The sequence below is a fragment of the Hirundo rustica genome, chromosome 1 (assembly GCF_015227805.2).
Source record: "Hirundo rustica isolate bHirRus1 chromosome 1, bHirRus1.pri.v3, whole genome shotgun sequence".
Classification (NCBI taxonomy): domain Eukaryota; kingdom Metazoa; phylum Chordata; class Aves; order Passeriformes; family Hirundinidae; genus Hirundo; species Hirundo rustica.
In genome coordinates this window covers 117,535,215-117,560,773 of record NC_053450.1, presented here as the reverse complement: position 1 = coordinate 117,560,773, position 25,559 = coordinate 117,535,215, and the positions used below count along the sequence as shown (strand labels likewise).

The window sequence follows — 25,559 nt, the reverse complement described above, 5'->3', positions numbered from 1 at the left end:
TCGTAACTAACCTATCTAAATAAGCAGCATTTCCAAGTAATGTCTAATTAACTACTAAATCCAGGACAAGTCCTTCCAATCAATGATTAGAGAAGTTAAAATTCATATTTGGCGTTCTTCTTAACCCTCTAACTATAGAAGAAGCATCTTTAACACACATTTCTTACTAACTCACTCAAAAAATAATAACACATTTAGTAAGTCAAACTGAACTCTATTGAGTTCAGTGCTACTGAAGTCAATGAAGTTGCCTCCAAAATGAACTTGTTCTGCTAAAACTCTAACAATTTAAACATTTTATTTCTTTAAGACCACAATTACCGAAATCCAACAAGTAAAACCCTAATGAACCCTCATTCAGTTACCATCATCTAACTCAACAAACACTGCTGTAAAATACAGTGTGAAAAAGCACACAATAAAAATTAATTTTCATTTTAGTTCAGGCACATCATCTAGATTTTACAAATAGTGAGTTCTTCTGTGATAAAAAGCATGTCTCATGAAGGATCTGATTTTTCAATAATGGGTGTTCAGCACTTCATAAAAAAACGCCTGTGCTTCCTTCAAGAAATTTTCCTTCAAGAAATTCTGCAATAGTTTATACCGGTATTTCCAAACCATTCCCACGGAGGTGATGGGTTGGTAATACCGCAGTGTACGTTACACATACAGCTTGTTGAGTTTGCTTCTCCACATTCCCAATAAAACATTCCCAAGTACAGTACCTGGGTTGTTCATTTGCCACAAAAAGACCCCCTGTACCACCAACAGGAATTTATGTAGATCTCCCACAGAGCTGAGGCTGTGTTTTACAGGTTAGGAGAGCACAATACCTAGATACTTTTACACCACCCAGAAAAGCTTTGGAGAGCTGGGCTTTAAATTTTTTGTGAGATTTTTTCCCATGTGGATTTGCTTTGCCAGCAAATTGCCCATGAATCTTTTCTTCTCTTGTTTTTTCTGCCTGTGACTGGATTTAGGTTTGTTACTGAAAAACTTGTTCCAGCCAGCATTGCACGTAAGGAAATGGTATTTCAACATGGCACAACCTGTGACTTACCTTCTGTTCCAAAATAAAACCCTCAAACATTTCTTATTTTCTATTCCTATATCAATAATGCTTAAAAATGTGTCACCTGTACTATTTTTGCCAAGAGTTTCTTTAATACCACAAGGAAATTAAATTACATGAAACTTTGAAGGATGAGGAAAAATGCAAAATGAATGTAAGACTTTTCCAACAAACAAATAAACAAAAAAAGATGAACGCTGCCAGGGAATGTGGCTTCCTTACCTGTGATACGCTAATATTAAAGAGATTTAAAGCTTCGCAGATTGTTGTTCCCTTGGAAACAAATCAGTTCAAAGAACACTGCAAAGATTTTAAAAACTGAAATATTCCCAAAAATATTTTCATTTTAATCTTTTAGGGTCCAATCCCGTAGGTTTGTTTCATGTATGCCTTTGAAGTAAATTGTCTAATACAAGACAGACAGTGTTTTTATCAAAAGTCTGAAAGTGGAGTAGAATAATATTAACAGTTTTTCTTTGTTTTGTATTCTGATTTGAATATTCATGTCTTTACATCATGTCATGAGCTTTTGTTGCCTCCAGCAATGTAATATCACACTTGGAGTTTTATTAGTTCACACGTCTGATTATGTGAACACATGGAAGTCAGTCACCATCAGAATAAGCCCTTCAATTCAAGCAAACAGGCCAGGGTTAAAACTGATATTTTGCAGATACTGTAGCAGCAGAGGACCCAAAACTGAAACATCTCATAGCCTAAGGTGTTAGTCCATTGTTCTAAAAAAGGCAGGAATTACATGTTGAAAACGTGCCTGAAATACCCCAAAGGTTTTTATACATTCACCCTGGTGTAAATCAGAAGTAAGACTAGTGCAGTCACCGATATTAACTGGGTAGGCAGAAATCAGGCTGAGAATGCCTGAAAGGGGGAGTCTGCAGAAGAGACTGCCTTACACTACATCATTCAGCTCTTCATTAAATCCTGTTTTACAAATTGTGACTATGACTTTTAATTACAAACAATGAAATACCCCCATTAAGATGCACTTACTTCTCTTGTGACTTAACTTGGTTACAAAACCCACCACAATGAACCCACAGAAATGTTAAGGAAAGACAAAACTCCAGTGGATGACCCTCAAGATGCTACAGCCCAACCAACAGAAGTCCCTGACACAGAAAAAAGAAATATCATGGAGTGCAATTTATCTGCTGCGGAACATTACCTGCAAGAGTCCTATTCTCCTGACTTTTTCCAAACTGTGCACCCCTGGTCTAGAGTCCTGGGTATCACAATGCTGCAGATAGAGCCCCTGCATGCTGTTCTAAAAGATTCGGCAGTGTTGGTACGTGGGTGGTATTGCAGAGCGTTCAAATCAGTCAGGGCAAAGTGCCACTTTGGAAGGACCAAATGGAAGGATCTTATGTTGGTTGCTGTTCAGAGACTTCATGCATAAAGATGAATAGAAATCCAGGTTTTAGTAAAAAAATTTTGCACATTTAAACATGTAGTTGCAAAGATTAAACACTGTTCTGAATTCCTAACAGTTTTGTATGTCTGTATTATCAGTTCCTAGTTTTGTAAAACAAATTTTTACACTTTACAAAATAATTGTTATATTTCCTATTTATAGATTTTATTGTTGCCTGAGTTGTCTCAGCCACCTCTGATGCTTTGGGGGAAAAAAAAAGAGAAATTAGATCACTGCTTTTTGAGCAAACACAAATCTGTACTTTCATAACATGGGCTACATCCCAGATCTCATATCATAAGGAAAATACACTGAAAACTGCAACAGCTTTTGAGCAAAACTACTAATGTGGCTTTACAACACGCATAAGTAGTCAAATACAACTATCTCAGTGCCCACATGAGTTACCATCTCTCTTTAATGTATGTATTTGCACCACCTTATTAATTCACTTTACGAACTAAGACCAAAGACTCAAAATGGGGCATCAAAACTATGACTATGCAAACTTACTGTTAGAGATTAATCTAAGAAAACCTCAGACATCAGAATCCAAAATAACAACAAGCACTTACAAGAAAAGAAAATTAACTCTTCATAGCGTTTATCTTATTTTGAAAACTCTACTTGTGACTAAGTTGTAAGGTAGGTAGGATTATGGAATTCTAGTGCTGATAAGTCACAAAAGCATTTGACAGTTCCTGAAGTATGTCTCAGTGGAAGATAAGACATTAAAAACCACATCATTTTGTCTATACTATGTTTATAATAGGAAAGTTGAAGGAAAAAAAAAGCTAAATTTTTCTGACATAAAATTATTGCCTTGGGTTTGCAATAGATGCAACAAGATTCAAACTAGCTGCCCTGTGGTACAAACCAGAGGAAAATTTTACTTAGACAACAGCACACCTCTTTTCTCCATGTGTACCAAGTTGGTTATTTCTCTGAAACTGTTCCTCTCACAAAACTCACTGTACCTTGGTTATGACATGACACTAAATTTGTCTGTGACTCATAAAATGCCAGTGTGATATGCCTTTTATTGAAATACTTCAGACTCATTAGTCTGCTTGAATAACAAAGAATGTCATAGTTTATATTTAAACGTTCAGATTCACTACAATTCCAGTTACCCCTCAAAATATTTTTGACACCTTGAATAAATTTGGTAAAAAGAGAAAGGAGCTTGCTCTTTTCTGATCAGGACTCCTCCGGGGTTTGTGCTTGCTTTTTCTTGCACTATTTACAACTCAGCTAGGTAGCACACAGTCTTGTCAGGACCAGACTGTTTGCTCCTTGAGACGCTGGTCAACAAACAGCCACAAAAATTTCTTGAATAGTTTTAACAATTTTTAAGACGGCCCCTGAACAAATATTACAAGGAGTAATTATAGACCTGCGACCCAGACAACCTAGTTTGTTAAGCCTCCCCATATATCATAATTGGAAGACCCTGTTAGCAGACATCAGTTAATTACAGAGCTTATCTCTCGAGAAAGTAATGGCCAATACTTAAAACATGTACTTTTTTTGAGTCATTCCCTGCCTCAACTTCACATGAAAACATCAAGGTAAGAAGTTTCATTTGTTCAAAAATAAAGCCAAGCAGAAAACAGGCTAATTTAGCTTGACATAACATAATTAACAGGCTCCTGGATGGGACTGTCTGGGTTTGGTAGCCTCCTGACAGCCCTTAGTAAGACGTTAAAGCGATCAACACCTGACATCTGTTAGCAAAGAGGCATTCTGAGGTAAAGCACAACTAAATCTAAAGAAATCAGGTACTTAGACCAGTTTAACTTTTTCATGAGGTGATATCCTGCCTGACACTGTAATCTTTCTTCCTGGAGTGACGCAAGACTTAAGTAAAAGAAAACAACTTGTAATCTCCCCCTTCCCAACACACAGAAATTATTTTTTAGGCAAAGAGCAATGAAGAACTATTTATCCAAGTTTAAAGAGGAATAAGAATAACTAAAGCAGTACATTCTTGCTAATACCTTAGCAACTGTGATTCCTAAAAGGAATTCCTTCAATGCTGTGCTGATGTGAACAAAACAATCTACCTCAGAGAAAATGGTTTATTCTCCTGACTAGTGAGGCAGAGAATATTCCTAACAAGAAGTCCTAACAAGAGCTCTGTACACACACTTACTGAGGCTTTGGGTATGGTTAATAACAAGAAAGAAGGCAAACAACACAGTCACAGGTGAGAGCTCAACACCCTGAAAGTAGAAAAGATGGCTTTCTTTTGTCTTTTCATTTTTGATGTATCAAAGATATACTTCATTTTAAAAGGCCAGGTTCTGAAAAGATTTTTGATCAGCTTATAAAGATCATAAAGAGAGATAAATACTTTTTAAAAGCTCTAAAATAAGAGATATTATTTTGTATTAGGTGTCATGCAGAAAAGCCCAATAAGTACTCATCACACTGTCATAAGGGCTCTTCACAAAGCTACTAAATTTATAGAAGAGAAAACTGAAAACCACAATTACCACTGATGAAAAAAAAAAAAATTCAAAAAAGATTGGTAGCAAGAAAACATCCCCACATATTAATGCTTTTACCAATGGCCAAACCCCTGACAGTAAACAAAGACATAACCTGGGTTTGTTTTGTTTTTTACTAAATAAAGCATTTGCTGAGCTCTGCATGACGTCAGTTACCTTTGCATTTTTTTTCTTCTTTTTGGTATTCCTGGACACTTGACATGATCTGAAAGTTTGCTTTTGTATGGCCTGGCTGTGAAATTGTACTAGTCCAAGTTGAAGCATGTAGGCATTGCGGAAGCTGGTGTCCATTCCTCTGGATATCATAATTTTTGAAGTGTCTTTTCCTATAGAAAGGATTTTCTGTTATGCCTACTACATTCCATTTTTGATTTCTGTCAGGAAGGTGAATCAGTCTGTCCCACAACAGGAGGCCACGTCCTGGATGCTTGGCAAATACTGCAGGGCTACAAACTGTTGGCTTTGCCAAAATCTTGCTCAGGTGTGGAGTTTTGGAAAGCAAGTGGTTCCCCAGCTCTCCTGATGCTGTGATATTCCCGTGCATCTCCACTGGACTGCACTGATACGATGCCGAACCTTTCAGCCATGCCCATTCAGCCACCATAGTTCCCCTTCGGTAAAAGTGAATATAAAATTCTCCTGTCTGAGAATCCTGAAAAAGCAGGCAGATCTATGTGGACAGGCTAACGCTAGATGTAACTTTCACAACATCACAACTACAACATGGGCCCCAGGGCAAGTTACCACCGATTTATTGCCTTGCTCATATGATCATTTGAGGTCTTGTAGGTCGAGGCTGGTCGTGAACAATTTTCAGATACTTAAAACACAAAACATCAAGGATTCAGCCTTGTTTGACTTTGCTCTTATCGTAGGCTGACCTGAGGGACACTCTGTTACCTAAGTGTGACATTCTTATGTGGGCATGCTTAGCAGTTCCGCTTTTGCTACCTACTGCCTTTCTCTGCCTGCGGTCACAGTGGAGTATCAGAGATGCTAATTTTATCACAGGAGCATGGACACTTGGCTCCAGCGTGGATAGTGAACAATACCAAAGCTGCATGATTTTATCTAATTGGTCATTGCTTATTCTTTGGTATGGAAGAAACTGAGATACCACTAGCTGACAAATTTGCAAAACAAAATATAGCCCAATTTCTATTTCTGGGCAGCAAAACTAAATTCGGTGGAAATGACCCATCAAAGATCATATTCTGTATTTAAAGAAATTATTTTATTTAATATTACATGTAACAAAATTCAAATACGAAATAGCTGTTTAACTTGCATAAAGAAAATAGCAAATTCCAGACATTTGATGACTGATACCCACAGTGGTTTTAATCATAGTAAGATTCTGCTGTTCTAATCAAGCTAAGAGTTAGTTTTACATCCATTTCACTCAGTAAAGTAACATATTAGTAAGTAAGTGCATGCCAAGTCATTAATTTCCAGAAAAAAAAGATTCAAAGTAAATTGGGATTTCAGTTACCTGATCTATCATAATATTGCTGTTTCTGAATCCTTTGTATTAGGACTTCTCTTAGGTGGAATATTGTTAATACAGGACAAATTGATAAAACTTAATCATGGTTGGTTTTAAGTACTGTTATCTTATGTAAATTCCTGTATGTACACACAGCTTTCCTCAATATATTATTTAATGTTAGACGTAAACACCTCTTTTCTGCTAGGAATAAAAGCTCACCTGACATTTGCAGCTACAAGTCCATTTCTTCTGCTAACTGTATCTCAGCTGGACATCAATAACAGAAATTTGAGAAAGTACTTGGCATCATGGACTTCAACGCAAAGGGAAGGTAAGTTACCTACATAATTTACCCTTACCTACTTCTAGCTTTACATATCTGCTCTTAGTTCAGACTTCATCTTCTAAGTAAAATTAAAAACTAATTCTACATGCAGGTAATATGGCAAGAGAATATCACTTGTAGGAGGATAATCGGTTTAAAACAGAATTGTGAAAGTAACCCAGAAATACTAGGCAATTTATAAAAATATAAAAGAACCGAATGTAAAACTTTTTTCGTAATTTGAACACTTTGATATTCCCTTGACTTCAAAAATTTAAGCTCAGAGGGAGAGATAGGCTTTCTTTGATAAGGCCCTCTGGGAGCTGAGAATTTCCCTCTAAGATCTGAATGTAGACACTTCGTTTTCTGTGGCACAATGGTGAACTGTGCACTACAACTCACCCTTCCCCCAGACTTTGCATAACCTTGAACAGTGTACATGGTTCAGTCCAAGTCTACTCTCCCTTGAGTTCCTTCACACCCTAATTATCTCCCTACATGGATGATATTGCATCTTCACAAAATGCGAGAGTCAGGCATATGCAACATTTATATTAAAAATATAGGTATTTCTATAATACACTCATAAATAGATCCATGCTTTGTCAGCTCCTTGAGCAGGCCAGTGATGCAACACAATTCTTGACCTTGTTTAGAAAAGTCAGTTATATGCTTAGTTACTCAGGTCTTGCTATTAGTCCTCAAGATCGGTGATTCATAATCCAGGCTGTTCATTCTCATTAGGCAAAAATTTCTATATCTTTTCTCCAAATTTATCTTTGATATGAAAGGCCATCTTTGCTGTCTTTTAGCCTACGAGGATTTGTCTTAACTTTGACTTTAATTAAAACCCATACATTCATGACTATGGTAAAAATTCTGTTCCCCAAGTATTCAGAGAGGGTGTCACACAAGGCTTACAGATTTTTACCTTTAACAGGAACTCCAAAACCCTTCATAACTTAAAAAATAAAATCAAAACATATTTTCCAATTTCTTTATTTGCAAAGCATCTGTGGAAGTTTCAAATATGATTATAGACACATTTAAACTATGAGGAGAAATTTATTCTATTACAGTTTCCATCCTTTGGAATTTACCCAGGCAGAGTTAACCATGGCTAGCCAAACATTAAGAAGCTATATCCTCTCTTTTCCTTTTAGTTCCCTCTGAAATTTATCTCACTATTTTGTCTGCCATGTTAGCTACGATTCATTTAATTTTACAAGTTTCCATTTTATTTCACAAATTCTCCTCAGTCACCAGGGACATTTCACATTCAAGTTTTGCTAGTCAAAGATTCAGTTGCAAGGAACTACCACTGAAGGCTCTTGTATTTTGTCTCCTTTTCCTGTACTTCATATACTGCGGCACAGCAGATATTTATGTCTTAAATTACCATTCATCTTATTATAATGTTAAATTAGTTTCATAAGAGGAGTACATTATTTATTCTACTCCATTGGTTCTAACATACTGCCTGAATTTCTCAAGGGTTCTTTTCCTGTTTCAAACAAAAAACACATATGGAATCTCCTGCATCTGCTCTTGGTCTTGTCAACCCAAAATCTTTGAAAAAGGATGATAATGTAATTTTGTCTCAAGCCCTTACTTGTAAGAGAAGCATTTCTCCCTCTAGCTACTGTTAAAATGGCTATTATCAAGGCAGGAAGCAGTACAACCTATTGGGATGAACTATGACTAAAACTACAGGCCCTGTTTCAGAGTTGAGGTACTAACAAGCAAGGCCAGAGCTCTTCTCATCAAGGAATCATCAAGCAATTTCAGAAATGCACATTGTAGCAATAACAGGCATCTCAACAGGTCAAAAGACTTACTCAAATTCCCATCAGAAGTTTTTTTTAAAGGGAAGTTTGTTTTTACAGAAGAAAAGTTTTAGCAGAAGAACTGCCCATTAAACTTAATTAAAAGGATAGGCAATGGGAATCCCTCAGAATTCCTTTATTACAGGCCAAACCAAATACTCCTTAATGGATAATTGTAAAGGTTGGCCTGTTCTCAGACATGCAGTGTTATCTGAATGTCAGTATATAAAGGACTAAAAAAAAAAAAAATGGAACAATTAATTTGTTTTCAACTCAGTGATGTGGGTTTTTCCCCCCCAATTCTCTACTAGTATCTGCCAAGAGTGGTCAAAGAAGCAATACACAAAAAGCTCTCCCATTTTCAGTACAACTCAAGTGAAGAGAGGCATTAAGTTGTTCCTCCAGAAAGACGGAAGATGGTAGCCAGCCAGCCAGGAGGACGGTGTTTCTTGCTGGAATGAGATGTATACCAACCCTGAACTCTGATCCTGACAAAAACTCAGAGTGCACAAAGTAGGACCAAAATCACACTGAAAAGAGTGTATGTTCCCCATGCTCACAAACAACCTTACAGGCACTGCACTAAAATCCCCCTGCTGTGCCCTGAGAGCAACACTAATTTTCCTTGCTTGGGATCCGCCCTGTTCCAATCAAGGCTGGATTTGCATTACCATTATTATTATTTCTGCTTTATACCACAGTAGCTCCAGTTAACAGCTAGATCCATTGGTGATGAAAGCTTCTGTGACCACACAGGCAATCAGGCCATGCTCCTCAGAGACTGACTACATTGCTCACACTTTTGGGGGGAGTGCAAACATTTATTTTTCACCCTCAGCAACAGGCTGTCACTTAGGCAAAAGGTAAATTAGCAGTTCTGGGATTTCAGAGGATTGCTATTTTCCCAGTTACAAAGACACTTCCTCTAACAGCAAGAAGTTATTCTTCATTTCAAAACTGCTCACAGAAGAATTTCTACTGAAAATTCTCTCTATACAGTATTTCAATTTGCAGCTGATCAAAATAGTGGCAAGTAGGAAAGCAACTTGGAGATCTCTGAAGTGTCATCATCTTGATTGTAAAACGTACATAATAAAGTTTTGCCTTTTTGGATATTTGATATTTACTGAAAAAAGAGCAGGGAAGACAACAAGCACTTCAAAGGTTTGTTTTTTGCTTTCCCACTGAAGCATGCAGGCATATAAGGACACTGAAGTGGGTTGGCTTCAGAGAGATCAACCAAGGCAAGTGTAATCAGGATTAGGACTGAGGGATGCACAGCAGGTTGATGAAGCAGCCTAGTTTTGTATAGACCCAGTCAAATAACACTTGAGGATTTTCACTTGATGACTTGAAAGAAAAAAAGAAAAAAGCAACCAAGCTACAACTAAAGGACACATTTCCATTAAAGTTAACACCTGATTAATACTTTGTTCCATCACTTTAAACCCCACAAAGTAACTATAAGAGCACGTAAAGTTTTCATGTGTGTTTGTGCTGGGAAAGACAAAATCATCTGTGCCAGACAAGGCTAAGGTTTCATTTCTTTTCATTAATCTTGCTGCCAGTTCACAGCACTTTATTTTCTCTCTTTATTTTGTTTCTCTCCTCTTCCTCTTTTCTCTCCCATCCTTCCATTTTCTCCCCCCCCAAAGAAGGATAGCATTTTCTCTTTATGCTTCCTTTTAAAAGAGGGAAACACTTCACAACTGAGTTTCACAACTTTTAAACTAGGCTCATATGATCATTGAATAAGCAGAAGGATGGAGCCCAGCTTACACAGACTAGCCAGACTCTTCTTAAATATGCAAATTCTGCCTCTGTAAATGTGCTAAATAAAATCTTTGAGAACATGCAATTTCTTTCCTAAATTTTTAAAATATAAAAATTACAGTGCCTATAAGAAAAAAAATTGAAGAGTGAAATGAACTGTAGCTGGTAGAACTAGCAATGTCTACTGAAACCATTAGGTGGTTTTCAATATTTCAGAAACATGTGTGTATGTATATGCTTGTGGAAGTAAACAGCCAGGGTTATTTAATCCAGGACTGTTGTCCTGCTACTTGCTTTAGCAGGGGCAATGTTATAAAACATTTAACTATCACATTTTAGAATATGGACTTCAAGATTAAATTTCAACATTTCCAATCTTTTGGACAAGTATTAAATCACCATGAAAGAAGAGTGCACAGATAATTACAATAAACTTTGTAAACAGTTTCTAATGTGCAAGAAAAGCCAATATTAGGAAACTTGTAATGAACAGTGTAATAGCTTTATACTTGTTCTTGATATTTCTTAATGAGCTCCTCTGTGAATCAGGGCAATCACTTTTTAAAAACATGCCAAATTTCCATTAAATTTTAAAGTAATATTACACATATACTTATCAAGAGCTGGGGTTGACATTATGCTCAAATTTCTAAACATGAGAAAAAATCAATCAGAGAAAAAGAATACCCAGAAGAACATGACAGTTCATCTGTAACCAGAGGCAGGTTCTGAGCACAGAGAAGCAAATGGTTCAGGGTCCAGGGTTTTGGTATGTAAAGAGCTTTCTGAAGACCTGTCCTTTTAGAAATGAACAGGAATTGTATAGACCAATATGGAATCTTGTAGCAGCTACATATAAAACAAGCTTACCAAAAGAAAAGAATGACCAAAGCTATCTGTATGGGGAAAAGCAGTAAAATACCAGTACACACCATGGAACTAGAACAGTGGTGCTAACCAATACAGCCACGTAGATGTTAACTGCATGCTTTGCTCTCATAGTTTCGCGTGACACATGGGAGGGAGTTTTTCTGAGAAGAAGATATACCTGAACCACAGGGCTCACCTGGCTGCTGTTCTCCAACAGGAGTCGTAAGTGGAAACCCAGGAAAGAGTAAGAACAAAGCAAGCACATATGAGAGTTCAGCCAAGAGTCTCTCAATCCCCAGCTACTCCTCAGCCCAGGGGACTGCCTGAGCCCTTGTGGCCTTTCTGTACGGCAGCAATACTGAGTGGACCTCTCTTTGAACTACAGCCCAGTCTACTCTTGTGTACATCTCTAGCAAGGAATCCCAGTGTCTGTCTCTTCATGTGCAGAACCATTTCTCTCTGTTTGTTTTAAAACAATATTGATTTAATTCCCCACAGACACCAATCCACCTCTCCGGGGCTCATTTTGCAGACTACTGTTTGTGTGAATAAGGGAATGTTAATGGATGTTTACTCTCTTCATGTTGTGTTAGATAATTCCTGTAGTGCCTGGGAACCTATTAAAATAAAAGTGAGAAGACAAAATACCATTTTCAGAATATGGCTCAAAATATATAAACCAGATCTTTAAAAACAAGTAAGTTACTGTGAAACCATTTAGGAAATCACTCAAATCACTTTCACAAATCACTTCAGATCACTGCCACATTTTCCTAAAATCCTGATTCTGAACTTTACTTTCCTCATGAGCTTTCAAATCAATTCACATGGCCTTTCCGTACTCTCTCATTAGACTTTCCATTTCTTCCCAGTGGGTAGTGGACAGTATATTTGGCTGCTGCTTGCTAACAAAAATCCTGGGGATACATGCACACCTTTGCCGCTTTTTCTTTTGTCAAGGTGGTGAAACAGTTCAAGTTATTTTGGTTCTAAAACTGCTTTAAGAGATAGCCATTATCTTGAAATAACACCTCCCATTGAAGGACCAAGGTTTGAGGAATAGCCAGGTAAAACAAGCAAAGGTACCAAAACTAGCAGTCTTGACAAATATGTAATTTGTTAAAGACAAAAAAGGTAAATAAACAAATAAAGTTCGCCCAAACAATGCAGCCAAAGCTTCTTCAGTAAAAAGACAAACTTGGATGTGAGGAGAGAATTCTTTTAACTTGCTTGGTACAGGTCTAAACCAGTTTCAGAAATGCAACAAAGCAATAGTGAAAGGCCTTTGTGTATGGCAACATTTACACATTTCCTTAAGTGTTTGTCTTTTACGATAAGCACTGTAGCAAATCTGATGTTTTTAAAGAACATAATGAGAAGTGCATTTAGCGAATGCAAAAGGTATTTTTATATGGAAATAACTGGAAAATGCCTGATTGGATTGATCCTACAGCTTATCAACAACTTTATAATTAGCACACACACAAAAAAAAAAAAAAAAAAAAAATTACAGTCCTCTCTACATATAGGGATCAATACCAAGGTCAAGGGTTGTAGGTTCATTGCTCTGACACAGTTATCAGAAGAACTAAACAGCAGCTATAGTAAGACTTTTGAAGATCATAAAATGGCAGGCTGCAATTCCCGTGGCAAGCAGAGCAAAGTGCTTTATTTTATAAACTATTGGAGAAGACTTAGAAAAAACAGAAGGACACTTTACTCCTTTTAAATAACTACTCTAAAAACTTCTTGCATGCAAAACGAACAAGTACATTTTATACTGACAACACTTTGCAGTCCTCCTAACTGGATGCCAGTAGTGAAACACAGCTACACAGTCCAAGAATTACTCAAAATTTCAAACACAACAGTCTGCTCCCATCCGAAACAACTTCCAGAAAAATGAGTTAGCAAAAGAAACAGATCTGGTTTAAATAAAACTACTAAAGAAAGGGACTAAATAAACTGATAGATCATTAACAACAAAATAGAAAAAAAATTATCAGCATTAACATAGTGAAATGTACTTAAAATAGCTAGCAAATGCCACAAAACAAAAACATACTGTTACGGGGGAAAAAAAAAAAAAAAAAAAAAAAAAAAAAAAAAGTGAAATCTAATGAGATTCCCCAGCTTTTTTTTTTTTTTTAATGTGTGAACTTCTGTGGACAAAACAGCAGCTTTTCGTAAGTTGGAAAGAAAAGACAACATATTAAAGAATTGCATAAAATTTGAAACATTACAAAATGTTTCCCAGACTACTTGGCTTTTTTATTTATATAGCACTTTTACAAAGCACTTTTAAAAATATGAAATTTTGAACCAAAAAAAAAAAAGGTAAAATTAACCCATAATGTCTGTAATCTAGAACTTTGCAAGTGTGATATTTTTAACTTCATTTTCAGAAATACGCTTCTAAGTAATAAGAGCCATCATGGAGTGATTCATAGCTTCATGCAAAAAACATCCCACAATATAAATCTTGTTAACCTTTTGAAAATCCCCAAAAGCTCATTACAAAGCTGCTGAATCCTGGTGTAACAGAACCTTATATTAAAGTATTTACTGTCCTCCTAGAAAGTCCATTACTTAAAAAAAATAATACACTTGAGTTAGTCGAATTTTATCATGGTCTGGCAGGCAGAGAAGTGTCAGACAGTAATGTATGTCAAATTAAATTATCCTAGGAAAATCATTATAGAAATTCAGGAGAAATAATTTCTCAGCTGATGTTTAACAATAAACTGTTCTCTGCTTGAATTAATGTCAAGTTTACAGGGTAATGAGCACGACAGTGAAAAGACTCATGAAGAAAATGTGATACCTTTCCTATTCTATTATTTTTTCCAGTTCTTGGAAACTACGTGCAACACCCTTGCAGACACTGGTTTTCAAATGGATTTGTTGCACAAAAGCTGATTAATTTTCTTCTCCAAATGAGGGAACTGTTTCGAGAAACATTGCATATTAAATTCTACTTGCTGAAAATATGCATTTATGACATTTAAATTATATTCCCCAATGTAAGCACTTAATTTTATTATAATTCCTATCTTGATCTAACTTCACAGTCATTACCAAATAGAACAGTGTGGATATTTGAGTAGAAGCACAATGACCGTGTTGATTTTGAAGCTGCCAAGTAAAAGCAGAGTAAAACGCTGGCCTTACTGAAATCAGTGAAAGAACTGCTGCAGTTTTTACTGGAACCACTATTACACTATTTAGTCTCTCTTCATCTGCCATGAAAGTAAAAATTATGAGATTTACTGTATTCTAAACATATTATTTTCTAGGTTTTAGAACCCATTCTTGAATTTCTTCTTCAGTTTTCACTCTAGTAAATAAAGTAAGATGAAAATATATCTCAAGGTTTGTCCTGCATCTTGGGAGAAAATATAAAGAAGGGAGCCTACAGTGATAGCTGTGGCCAGTGAATAGTGATGCTAAACCAGAAGCTTCATTACAATGTTAAAACAGAAAGAAACTTTTAAAATTATTTTTCATACTTATTTGACAGTGCTCTCATTTCTCATTTTTCCCAATGAGAAAATAACACTTTTTTAGTATTCTATTGTGCAAATATATGAGCATGAAAGAACTTGCTCTTATTGCAAAGACAGTACTAATTTTATAATGTTGACAAAGGTTTTTTTCTCAGACATCACTCTGTGGGCAGCAGTTGTTGGTGTCAACTGTAAGACTGCTGATGAACACTGTAGCAGCCCAGAAAACCAATCACACCATGGGCTGCACCCAAAGCAGTGTGGCCACCACAGCAAGAAAGGAGATTCTGTCTCTAAGGAGATTCTGTCTCTCTATTCCCCTTTCATGAGACCCCACCTAGAGTACTGCATCCAGCTCTGGGGTCCTCAGAACACATGGACCTGTGAGTCCAGAGGAGGGCCACCAAGATCATCACAGGAATAAAACACCTCTCCTGTAACAAAAGCTTGAAAAAGATTAAACTGTTCAGCCTTGAAGAAGGAAAGCTCTGGGGCCTTTATTGTGGCCTTTTAGTACCTGAAGGGGGCTTATAAGAAAGATGGGTAAAATTTTTTAGCCTGTTGCAACAGGACAAGGGGTAATTGTTTTAAGCTGGAAGAGTGTTGCTTTAGATTAGATATAAGGCAGGTTTATACAATGAAGGTGTTAAAACAAGTTGCCCAGAGAAGGGGCACCCCAGCCCTGGTAACATTCACAATCAGGTTGGATAGGCACCTGAGAAACCTGATCTAGTTGAAGATGTCCCTGCTCATTGCAGGGGGGTCAGACAAGACCACTTTTAAAGGTCCTTTCCAACCCTTTCCAAGCCACTCTGTGATTCTACAAAAGACAGCCTGTGTTTAATAAAAACAGTGTTTCAAAACAGAAAAGCTAAACTTTCAGATTTGCCTTGTTTTATTAAAGTGTGTGTGATGGCTCACCTGAAAACTATTTACTTTACCAAGCTTCAGTTAATAAGAACAGAATACTCAAAGACGTACTATGTCCACTTCTCCTGAAGCATCCCTTTATCTCAATGTTTGTTCATCATCTGTGCTAGGTGTAAAAAAAACTGGTTAGGCAAGTCTTGACACCTAGAACTGGCAGAGTTGCAAAAACATACTGACAAACACTGTGTCTACAAAACCTGTAGGTCCAGCTTTTCACTTGTCTGCCTCTTATGATATCAAGAACTCAATACTAGGTTGTTCATTAACTCTATCTGTATTGCTGGGTGAACTCTGACTGCATTCTAAGGAAAAGAAGGAATAGCTTTGACTTCATTAATTCAATATTTGTGTTTCAGTTTTGCTTTTTGTGTGCTAATATTTTACCTTGTACATTCACTCTTTTTAATTTTATTAACTTTTAAGTAAGGGCTTCTATGTTTCTGAAATCCTTCCATGATACCCATAGTTTGAAATTCCCAAAATAATTTTGGCAAACTAGAACACTCTCTATTAAAATCCTCCCTTTTAAATGCCAGAAGCACATAAAATAATCACACCAGTATGTATTTTGAAAGATGAGATGTCAAATTATTCAAAATATTTTTCTTATGGAAACTGCAAATGTACTAAACCAGTAAAGGTTTTACTGTCAAGGTCTAATTCTACAATCTCCTGTCAGAAAAACTTCTCTAGGTTGCACTAGAACCTGAAGACTTTCAGGCTGTGCCTACAAGTGGAAAATACATACCACAGTAGAAACATAACATATGGGGAGAAAAATTATCTTTCAAAAATACAGAATAATATAGCCTGTTATTTTAGTTAGCTGGTTTGGTTTCATATTAGATTCTGCTCCCATATTCCAATGATTCAGTAACAGAATCTAAACTTCCATTATCATTCATTAGAAAAGGACTCATCTGGCTCTGGATCACGGTATTTATGAAGTTTTTATACAGTTTGAAAGACTTTCATTTCATCCATGCTTCTCTTCACATTTACACTCATGTAGGAAATGTCATTTCTATAACCAGAAACAGAAGATATGAACTGCTCATTATGAAAACTGTTGGACATCTGCAGCTGTACAAACAGTCATCTCCATCTCAACTTTCTTTTTTCTTTGCTTGATGATAATTTTCTTTACACACATTCGTTCTGCTGACCTCTGTCAAAAGAAATGCAGAAAATATAGATCCTTCCAATTAGGCTTTGTGTTTCTCTGAGCAGAGCTGCCCTGCCAGGGGAAAGTCCAGAGAGACAGGACTGATTAGAGTGGAAAATCTCCACAAACCCACTCTCCTCAGGATGCCACAGACCCAACAGACCAGGTGAGGACAAAATGGGTACACTGCATCTCCTCCTCATCTCTTGCCATCACACAGCAGAAGCTATTAACTGCTCCCTCCAAAACCACAGCAAGGTCAAGCCCTGTAGTAAAATGCCATAAAACACAGTTTAGCATGAGACAAGGAAGAGCACAACAGAGAGTTGGAAGAGACCAGGTTACATGCCAGTGCTTTAAATTCCTCTAAAACAGGCATTTGCCAATGAAATCGTCACGCCCAGAATGTCTGCAGGACAATGCAAAACCACTGTAGCAGGGCCTGCCAATGCAGCCTAAGGACACTAACTCCTTCCCATTCCTCATGTGGCAGTGATGCTAAGGCAGAGCCTGACACACCAACCAAGGGTCAGTATACCACTTCATTCCACAAAATGCTTCAACGCTCTCTGCTTCCTTCTTATATCTGTCTCTGCTTCAATGGGCAGCGAAGAAACCGTAAAATCACACACCTTTTCATATTCTCAAATAATACGTTTTACTATGAATGCATGTATTTACATAATACTCTGTTTCTTCCAGAAAACAGAGTATTCTGTACCTCTACCTCTTATCTAGAAACCTAAAGTCAGAAGACCATCTTTGTTGGTGAATGGAGCTGTTATCCCTTGCTGGCCAGTACAAATGGATGGGAGCCTTCTAGGGAAAAGAAAATTGATCTGCATAGTCAAGTAAAAATAAACTGCCCCTTGGGCAGAACACCAAGAATACAGTCTTGTTAGAGATGATTTTTCCTATGTAGCACATGCTGTATTTTGTAGGTTTTTAAAAGACCCCATTGACACACTTGGCTGTTGAAATACACATTGACAAACAGTATCAGTAGAGCATTTTCTTAGGCAAATTGATGCATACCAGAACAAATTCTAGAACTCTGAAATTTTCTCGCCTTCTATAAGATCTCCACATAGTAAGCATGTCTTTCTAGACACCCTGTTCTACATGGGGGTTCTGATACAGCTAATTTATGTATAACCTTTCAGATGCTTAGCAAGTAGCTGGGATAAGATGGTTAAGCAGGCCTAAAATGGTTAATGGTCATGTCAGCTCTGGATCTTCAGCCCACCTGCAGACCTAGTCAATAATCCTCTGAAGTGTACTTGGCAACCTATGAAAAATAACTTTGACTGTCTCACTCTGAAACTCACTCAGGGGATATGTCCATGTTACAAAATAACTGTGGCCAGGATACTCAGCAGAAACTGTTCCTGTGCTGGCAGCTTCAGCAGGAATGCTGAAGTTGGGATGTGCATTTAGAACAAAAAACAACGAGGTGCGGGAAGGCAAACCAAGGATGATGAAAGTTTCAAAAATGTTGGGGAAGATTGCTATGTGTCCCACATTTCTATGCTCTGGATGGAGGAAAGATTTCCATTCTGAGCACGAGTGAATTCAGAAACTGTTAAAGAAGCATTTTTCAATAAATATTTATAATCACTCCAGAAAGGCAAGAAATATTGCACAGATGTTCTTATTAAATATGATTACCTGACATACTGCTGGGAGTTATGGATATGTAATCATTCTTGTCCTTCTTCCGTCACCAATGTCACCTGCCAAAAAAAAAAAAAAAAAGAAGGAAAAAACCCCATGTAATATGTTCATAAATTTTCATCTGCAGAACACCACTAACATTTAACCAAGATGGAACCTTCTGGATCTTGAATAGCATGGTCCATGCCTGATGGCTTAACACATTAAATTCAAAGCATTTTGCTTAGCTGCATGAGGTAGCAAATGTGAATCAAGTCCTAAACATGGTGGACTGGAGGTGCTGTGGTTAACAGGCATTTGGAAACATCATCTAAAAGTTTATGCATACTGATGCTGAAAAAAAATAAAAACATAAAAACTTCTGCCCACCTCATAGAATAAGTCTCATATGTAACTTAGGAGCTAACTGGTTTATACTTTACAGTTTCTAATGATATATGTCCATTACTCTCAGGTTCAGTAAAAACAGAGGATTCAAAGGAATTAGAAATTCTTTGTCACATTTACACCAGTCATTTGAAACCCAAAAGTCTACTGACTTTTTAAAAGTTCTGAGATGTAAATAGTAATTTTACTCATATGGTAGGAAACTAATTTACATGTACTTAACACTTAACTTTTGAACAATGACATCTATTTTATTAACAAGACATCTGCAGCTTTGAAAAACTGAATCTGGCATACACACACTGACATACTAACTATACTGTTTTTTCTGTTTGGTAGCAAAGATCGAAGACCTTCAAGCTAATTTAGCACCAGGAGAGAAAGTCATGGATACCAGTTAAGACAACATCCTTCAGTTGTGTTGGTATTTATACCAGCCCTCACGTTTTTCACAGGGAGGCATTACAGGCAGCATGCCCTTGTTCAGCCATCCCTGCCCAAAAAACATAGTGCCCAGCTGGATGATCCCAGCTCGCTCCCTACTTTAAGCACCAACAATCCAACCCAAGCAGAGGCAATCCTAAAAGCATTACTCCAGAATAGTGACAAGATCTCATTAGAATTTTTAAGTACGAAATCCCGGGCCTACAAGTGACCCCAATAATGCCTATGGAAAACTAGCCTGCGAACAGAGTCACGCTCTCTGGAACATTCCCCTGTACTCAGCACTGGTGAGGCCACACCTCAAACACTGTTTTGGGTAAGATTTACTTCACTTTAAAATGCTCTAGCATGTCCAGAAAAGGTCAGGAAGGCTTGTGAAAATAACATGACCTGTGAGGAAGTGCTGAGGGAGCTGGGATTGTTTAGCCTGGAGAAGGCTCAGGGGGAACCTCATCCCTTTCTACAACCCCCCAAAAAGAGAATATAGTGAGGTGTGATGGCAGTGAGAGGACCAGAGGAAATGGCCTTCAGCTGAGACAGGGAAGACTCAGACCAGATAATACATACAACTTTTCACTGTTAGGGCGGTCAGGCACTGGAGTAGGTTGCCCTAGAGGCTGTGGAGTCACCATCCCTGGAGAGGTTTATGAGGCATCTGGATCTGGTGCTGGATGATGTGGTTTAGGGGTTACTGTGTTAGTTCTGGGCTGATGTGGTTTAGGGGTTACTGTGTTAGCTCTGGGCTGATATTTGGACTGCATGATCTAAAAGGCCTCCTCCAGCCTTCCTGATTCTGTGAACAGAAAATACCTCTCTTTTAATGTTAGTGTGGAAGTGACATTTTAGAGAGGAAATAGAACCTCTCTTAAATCGTCCTGATCATCATTTTATGATAGGAAACTGGTCTTTGTTAACAAACTTGTGGATTTTATTTCTCTGTATTCATTCAGTGCCAGAGCCCTGCCTCACCGTTTCCTCACATAAGGGAGCCTTTCCCTTGAAATAAGTATCTTCCCTAGCAGCGGGCTGAACACTGTTGTGTTTAGATAGGGGTCCGAAGGAGAAAGCAGGTGAGCCGCAGCACGGGGTAATTAATGCACCTGCGACGCGGCCCCGCCGCTTCCCCTCAGCCCATCGGCCTCCGGGGCGCTCCCACACCTCAGGCCCCGCTCGGCTACCCGCGGTGTGGGCGGCACGCCCCGAGCCCGCTTCGCGCCCCGCTACTCGAGACGGGGCGTGAGGCAGGGCCATGGCCCGCGCCCACCCAGAGCCGGCTGCCGGCCCGGGAGGTGCAGGGCAGCGCCGCAGGGAAGGGGCACGGGGAAGCACTGCAGGGAAGGGGCGCCGGGAGGAGCCGCAGGGAAGGGGCACGGGGAAGCACTGCAGGGAAGGGGCGCCGGGAGGAGCCGCAGGGAAGGGGCACGGGGAAGCACTGCAGGGAAGGGGCGCCGGGAGGAGCCGCAGGGAAGGGGCACGGGGAAGCACTGCAGGGAAGGGGCGCCGGGAGGAGCCGCAGGGAAGGGGCACGGGGGAGCACTGCAGGGAAGGGGCGCCGGGAGGAGCCGCAGGGAAGGGGCACGGGGGAGCACTGCAGGAAAGGGGCGCCGGGAGGAGCCGCACGGAAGGGGCACGGGGGAGCACTGCAGCGAAGGGGCGCCGGGAGGAGCCGCGGCCTCCCCGCCCTCCCGCCGGCCGAGCCCGCCCGCGGCGCGGCAGCGCCCCCTGGCAGCCGCGCGGGAGCGGCCCGCGGCGCGGCCCGGATCGCCATTCCCGGGTTTCCCCGTCACTCCGTGCCTCCTTGCCTTGACCGGGCATGTCTGCAAATACAGCTTTAAATTAAATTAATTGCTACTCCAAAGGTTGGAATTGTTCATGATTAAAAAAACCCAAAAAAACCCCAAACAATAAAGAACCAAAAACACCCCCACAAGACTCAAACGCATATGCACCACCCTCCGCCCCCCTCCGCCCCCCCCCCCCCAAAAATAAAAAAGTAGGGAAAAAAAAACAAAAAAACAAACCCATAATCACAGAATAACCGGAGCTGGAAGGGACCCACAAGGATCGTCGAAGTCCAGCTCCTGGCCCTGCATTGGACAGCTCCAGGAATGTGACCTTGATGGGTCCCTTCCAACTCAGCAGATTCTGTGATTCTGTGAGCGTTGCCTCCAGCTCCTGGAGCTATGGCAGGCTTGGGACCGTGACCACTTCCCTGGGGAAACAATTCATTTTGTCCTTTCTAATTTCCTAGTAATCTGAAATGATTTCTCCCTGACGTATATTATATTGAATGGAAAGTACTGGTGTCAGGATATAATGTTCATCCTATTTGCAAAGCAAACAAAACCTACTAAAGTTTTACAAAAGAAACTTACATGAGGGATGCAGAGCACTGGAACATGCTCCCCTGGGAAGTCATGGAGTCTCCCTCTCTGGAGACATTTAAAACACACCTGGACATGTTCCTGTGTCACCTGTAACCTGCTCTAGGTGACCCTGCCTTGGCAGGAAGGGTGGACTGGATGATCTCCACAAGTCCCTTCCAAACCTAACAAGTCCGTGAACTGGTAAAATACCCTCCAGCATGTGTGTGACAATGTATTTTTACCTCATCTTTTATCCCATGCAAGGCACCCGAGACATCATCTGGGCTCCCAGAGAAGATGGAACCTCTTTAATCTTATAAGGAAAGAGCAAATACTCTGCTTGATATTTGCCACATACAACCCACATAACCAGAGGCGACAGTGCAAGGTCTTTATTTTTGCTGCCGATAACTTCAAAATCCTTCAGAGTTTGTCAATCCAGATTTGAGAGGATACAAATTTAGATCAGGCCTCCAATTAAAATCAGACTCTGACCCATACCACCACATTATGGGACGTCATGAACCTCAACAATAAGCCATTTCCCAGAATTTAATTGTGGTTTGGTGACTCAGTGACACACAAGCATACTTGAAGCAAGCACTTGAGTGTTTTAAACAAAAATTCTGCCCCTCCTGTAAATAATTACTTACTAACCTAAAATTATTGGGTTTGCACCAATCTATTAAAAAAGGATGATAAAAAAAGGATAAATACAATGTTCTTCCATGAATTCTGCATAAAGAGAAAAATTCTAGTTATCCTGGGAGTTTTGCCATTGTCCCTGATGAGACTAGGAGCTGGCATAAAAGCAGCTGTCACTTGTATAAAAAAAATAATTACAAAATAACTGTAAGAAAAGCTGGTCTTTTGTTTTGAAGCATTACACTAACATATCTGGCTTTAGCCGTCTTTTTGTGTACCACAGTTTAAAATGGAGTGTGCATCCCCTTTTTCTCCTCATACCTGCCTAGAGATGAAGTTTCTTGGAGCACGTCTTGATGTTGCTGTAAATGTACAGTATCTTGCCCATTTGGCATCTCCACTAGGTCAATTTAGCAACTGCCAAAAGATACACAGTAACTGGGCCCATTTGTAATTCCTGTTTTGTGATGATGATTTTAGACATCACTATGATGATTATTTAAACCATTAATTAAAATCATGATAAATAATAATTAAAATCATAGTGATAATTAAAATATTTTATTATTTTAATAATCTTACCAAATGTCTTGGGATCTTTTCTAAAGGGTGCTTTCATACAGCATTTTATATGCCAGAAGTAATTTCCTATTTTTCTTTCTGAGGAATGTGGCCCACAGATGGAAACATTGTGGAAATACAGAACTATTTATCCATTCTGGCACATACATAGCACAGTCTTCTGAAGGCACAACACAGCTTCTACTTCACACGAGCAAGAATATTAAGTGGAGTCCACATTAATCGTAGCCACTTTCTCTTGAAGGCATAGTTGTGTAAGATGTCGGAGGAAATCGGGTTCTTTTTAAGAGTCTACTGCTAAAAAGTAGGTGAGCTGGCACAAATGGGAAGGATGCAGATGAGTCACAGACGAGTCTCCACTACATCAGGCCCGTAATGTCTGGGGGTCTTTATGGACACTGCAGAGTACGTTTCTTTCTTGCCAGAAGTGACACAATTTTTATGGCTAAGCTTTGCTAACGTCACATGGAGCAGGGACCAGGCTTTGTTAGATTATCTTTTGTGTGTTGAGCACTTACTTGCCCACAAAAGAGCTACCCAAGGTCTCATGGCTGTGAGTCATGGTCCTTGAGCACGCAGCATCAATCCAGAGGCTGCTATTTCACATCCTGCACGACCTCCCTGCTCTCCCTGCCAGAGAGTTGCAGCAGCAGACTGGGCACTGTGCTCCTTCTCCATCACTGGTGTTACACCCTACTTTTTTTTTTTTTTTTTTTTTTTTTTAAACAAGGTAGTCCTCATGCTCATACTGAATTCCTCAAATGAAAGCAGCCAAAATGCATACTGCATCCTGATACAGAGTATTGTTTCAGATCTACAGCTCTTCACCAGGAAAATAACATTCTTATACTGCCCCTAAAGAGATTCTAAAAAAGAGACATCTTTGAAATATTCAGCTCCTTTGGCCTGAATAGGTGGAGTTTGGAATTAATTCTCAGGCTCTGGTCTCCAATACAGAAGCACTGTCTAGCCATATTGCCAGTTACTGCACATCCTTACTTTTTCCATAATGAAAGGCAATTAAGCAATTAGCATTAATCAGTGTAGTTAGGTATTTTCCCACTTTCAGTAAGTGCCTCCTCCTTCACATGAATGCATCAGATTAACCAATGACTGTCTAACAGGAGTTTGCTGCCCAGAGGATGAGGGTGGTTTTTGACCGTATTCCGATGCTTCAGATTTAAATGGTGGCTGCCAGTCTCCTCGAGGCCAGGGCCAGGGTAATTTTCTGGTTTGAATCCTGGTTCCTGTCCATACCATGAACCGCGCACTTTCTGGAGGGCCTCAGGCTTCCCTTCCCACCCATCAAGCAGCTGCACAGGGTGGACAAGCACTGCTGCCTCCAGTCTCTTCTCAAGGCAGGTGGGAAAAATGATTTTGCACCTTTCAGAAGCACTGACAAGCCGCCCAGCTCCTTGCTGGACTGCTCTTTGACATCCCCTTTTAAAAGCCAGAGGAAGGGCCACGGGGCAACCTGGCTCATTTGCACAAGTGCCTCCTGTAACCCTACCTGCAATTCCCGATGTCTCTGGAATATCCCTGGCACTCTTACACAACACTCTTACACAACGCTTGCCAGGAGCTGGGCTGCCTCCAGGGAGGCTGAGAGGAGGGGCTGGCTGCTGGCAGCTGGCTGCTGCGGGCACGGAGGACGCCTGCCCAGGTCCTGGGAGCTGACCAGGGCACTGAGCAGGATAGCAGCTCTGGAACCTCGGGGGAAAGCTCCACCACAGCCAGAGCAAGAGCTCCAGGACGCCAGCCCCTCATGCCCTGCCATTCCACATGTTATGGCACTTCTTTTTTTTTTTCTTGGGGGCTATCTTGGTTTAGGAGTGATGAATTATGGGATGTATCATCTGAATATTTTGTTCTCTAAACTCCCTTTGTGGAAGTTGCTCTCACTTTTAAGTTAGTCTTTAGTGAAAAACCCAGAGTAGCAACCCCTTATCAGGAAAAATTACAAGGTAGCCCATAGGCTGCATTGATGACTAATTGAATTTTTAAATTTGTTTCAATATTTAATATTTCAATATTTAACAGCAAAGCAAAATTAGTATTTTGGAGCAAGTTATACAGAGGATTTTGCAAGTTATACATATTCAGTATAAAATATACTAGACCATGGCTTATGGTACATGATACATTTGTCATGAGCCAGCAGTATTTCCGCCCTTGCCAAACATAATGAAGAACTGTGCATTGCATGAGAAATAAAAATCTGTCTAGTTTTCCAAATATGTTTATATCTGGAAAAGCACCCATAAGAACTAGCTTGTAGACACAAGCTCAGAAGTGGGCTTTGACTCATGCTTTTTATTGCTAGTATAGCTCAGCTCACGAGGACACAAAAACATGCAATAAAACATAAAATCAAAACCCACAGTGAACAGTTTATCTGTATAAACATTTGCAGTCTATCCCAAAACACAAGAACAAAAAGGCAAAGAGCTATTGCGATTTTTAATAGGAACGTCCAGTCATTCTGTGTAATGTCCCCCTCACACAGACTCAGCTCATGCTCAGCTCTGTGCAGGCATCAGCAGATTTTTTACAGCAT

The 25,559-nt window shown here is 39.4% G+C and overlaps 1 protein-coding gene across 4 annotated transcripts in view; it reads right to left on the bottom strand.

The window, feature by feature from the left end:
* Positions 1–25,559, bottom strand: part of THRB (thyroid hormone receptor beta) — a 156,759-nt gene that overhangs the window by 31,619 nt on the left and 99,581 nt on the right. For 3 of the 4 annotated variants that reach the window (XM_058421012.1, XM_058421010.1, XM_040066839.2), the window contains one exon: positions 18,573–18,637. In XM_058421012.1, the coding sequence (XP_058276995.1) occupies positions 18,573–18,579 (7 nt within the window). In that variant the 5' untranslated portion in view covers positions 18,580–18,637. Of the gene's footprint in view, positions 1–5,176; positions 5,625–18,572; positions 18,638–25,559 lie in introns of those variants that run through there. The other variant, XM_040066809.2, reaches the window with a different exon arrangement.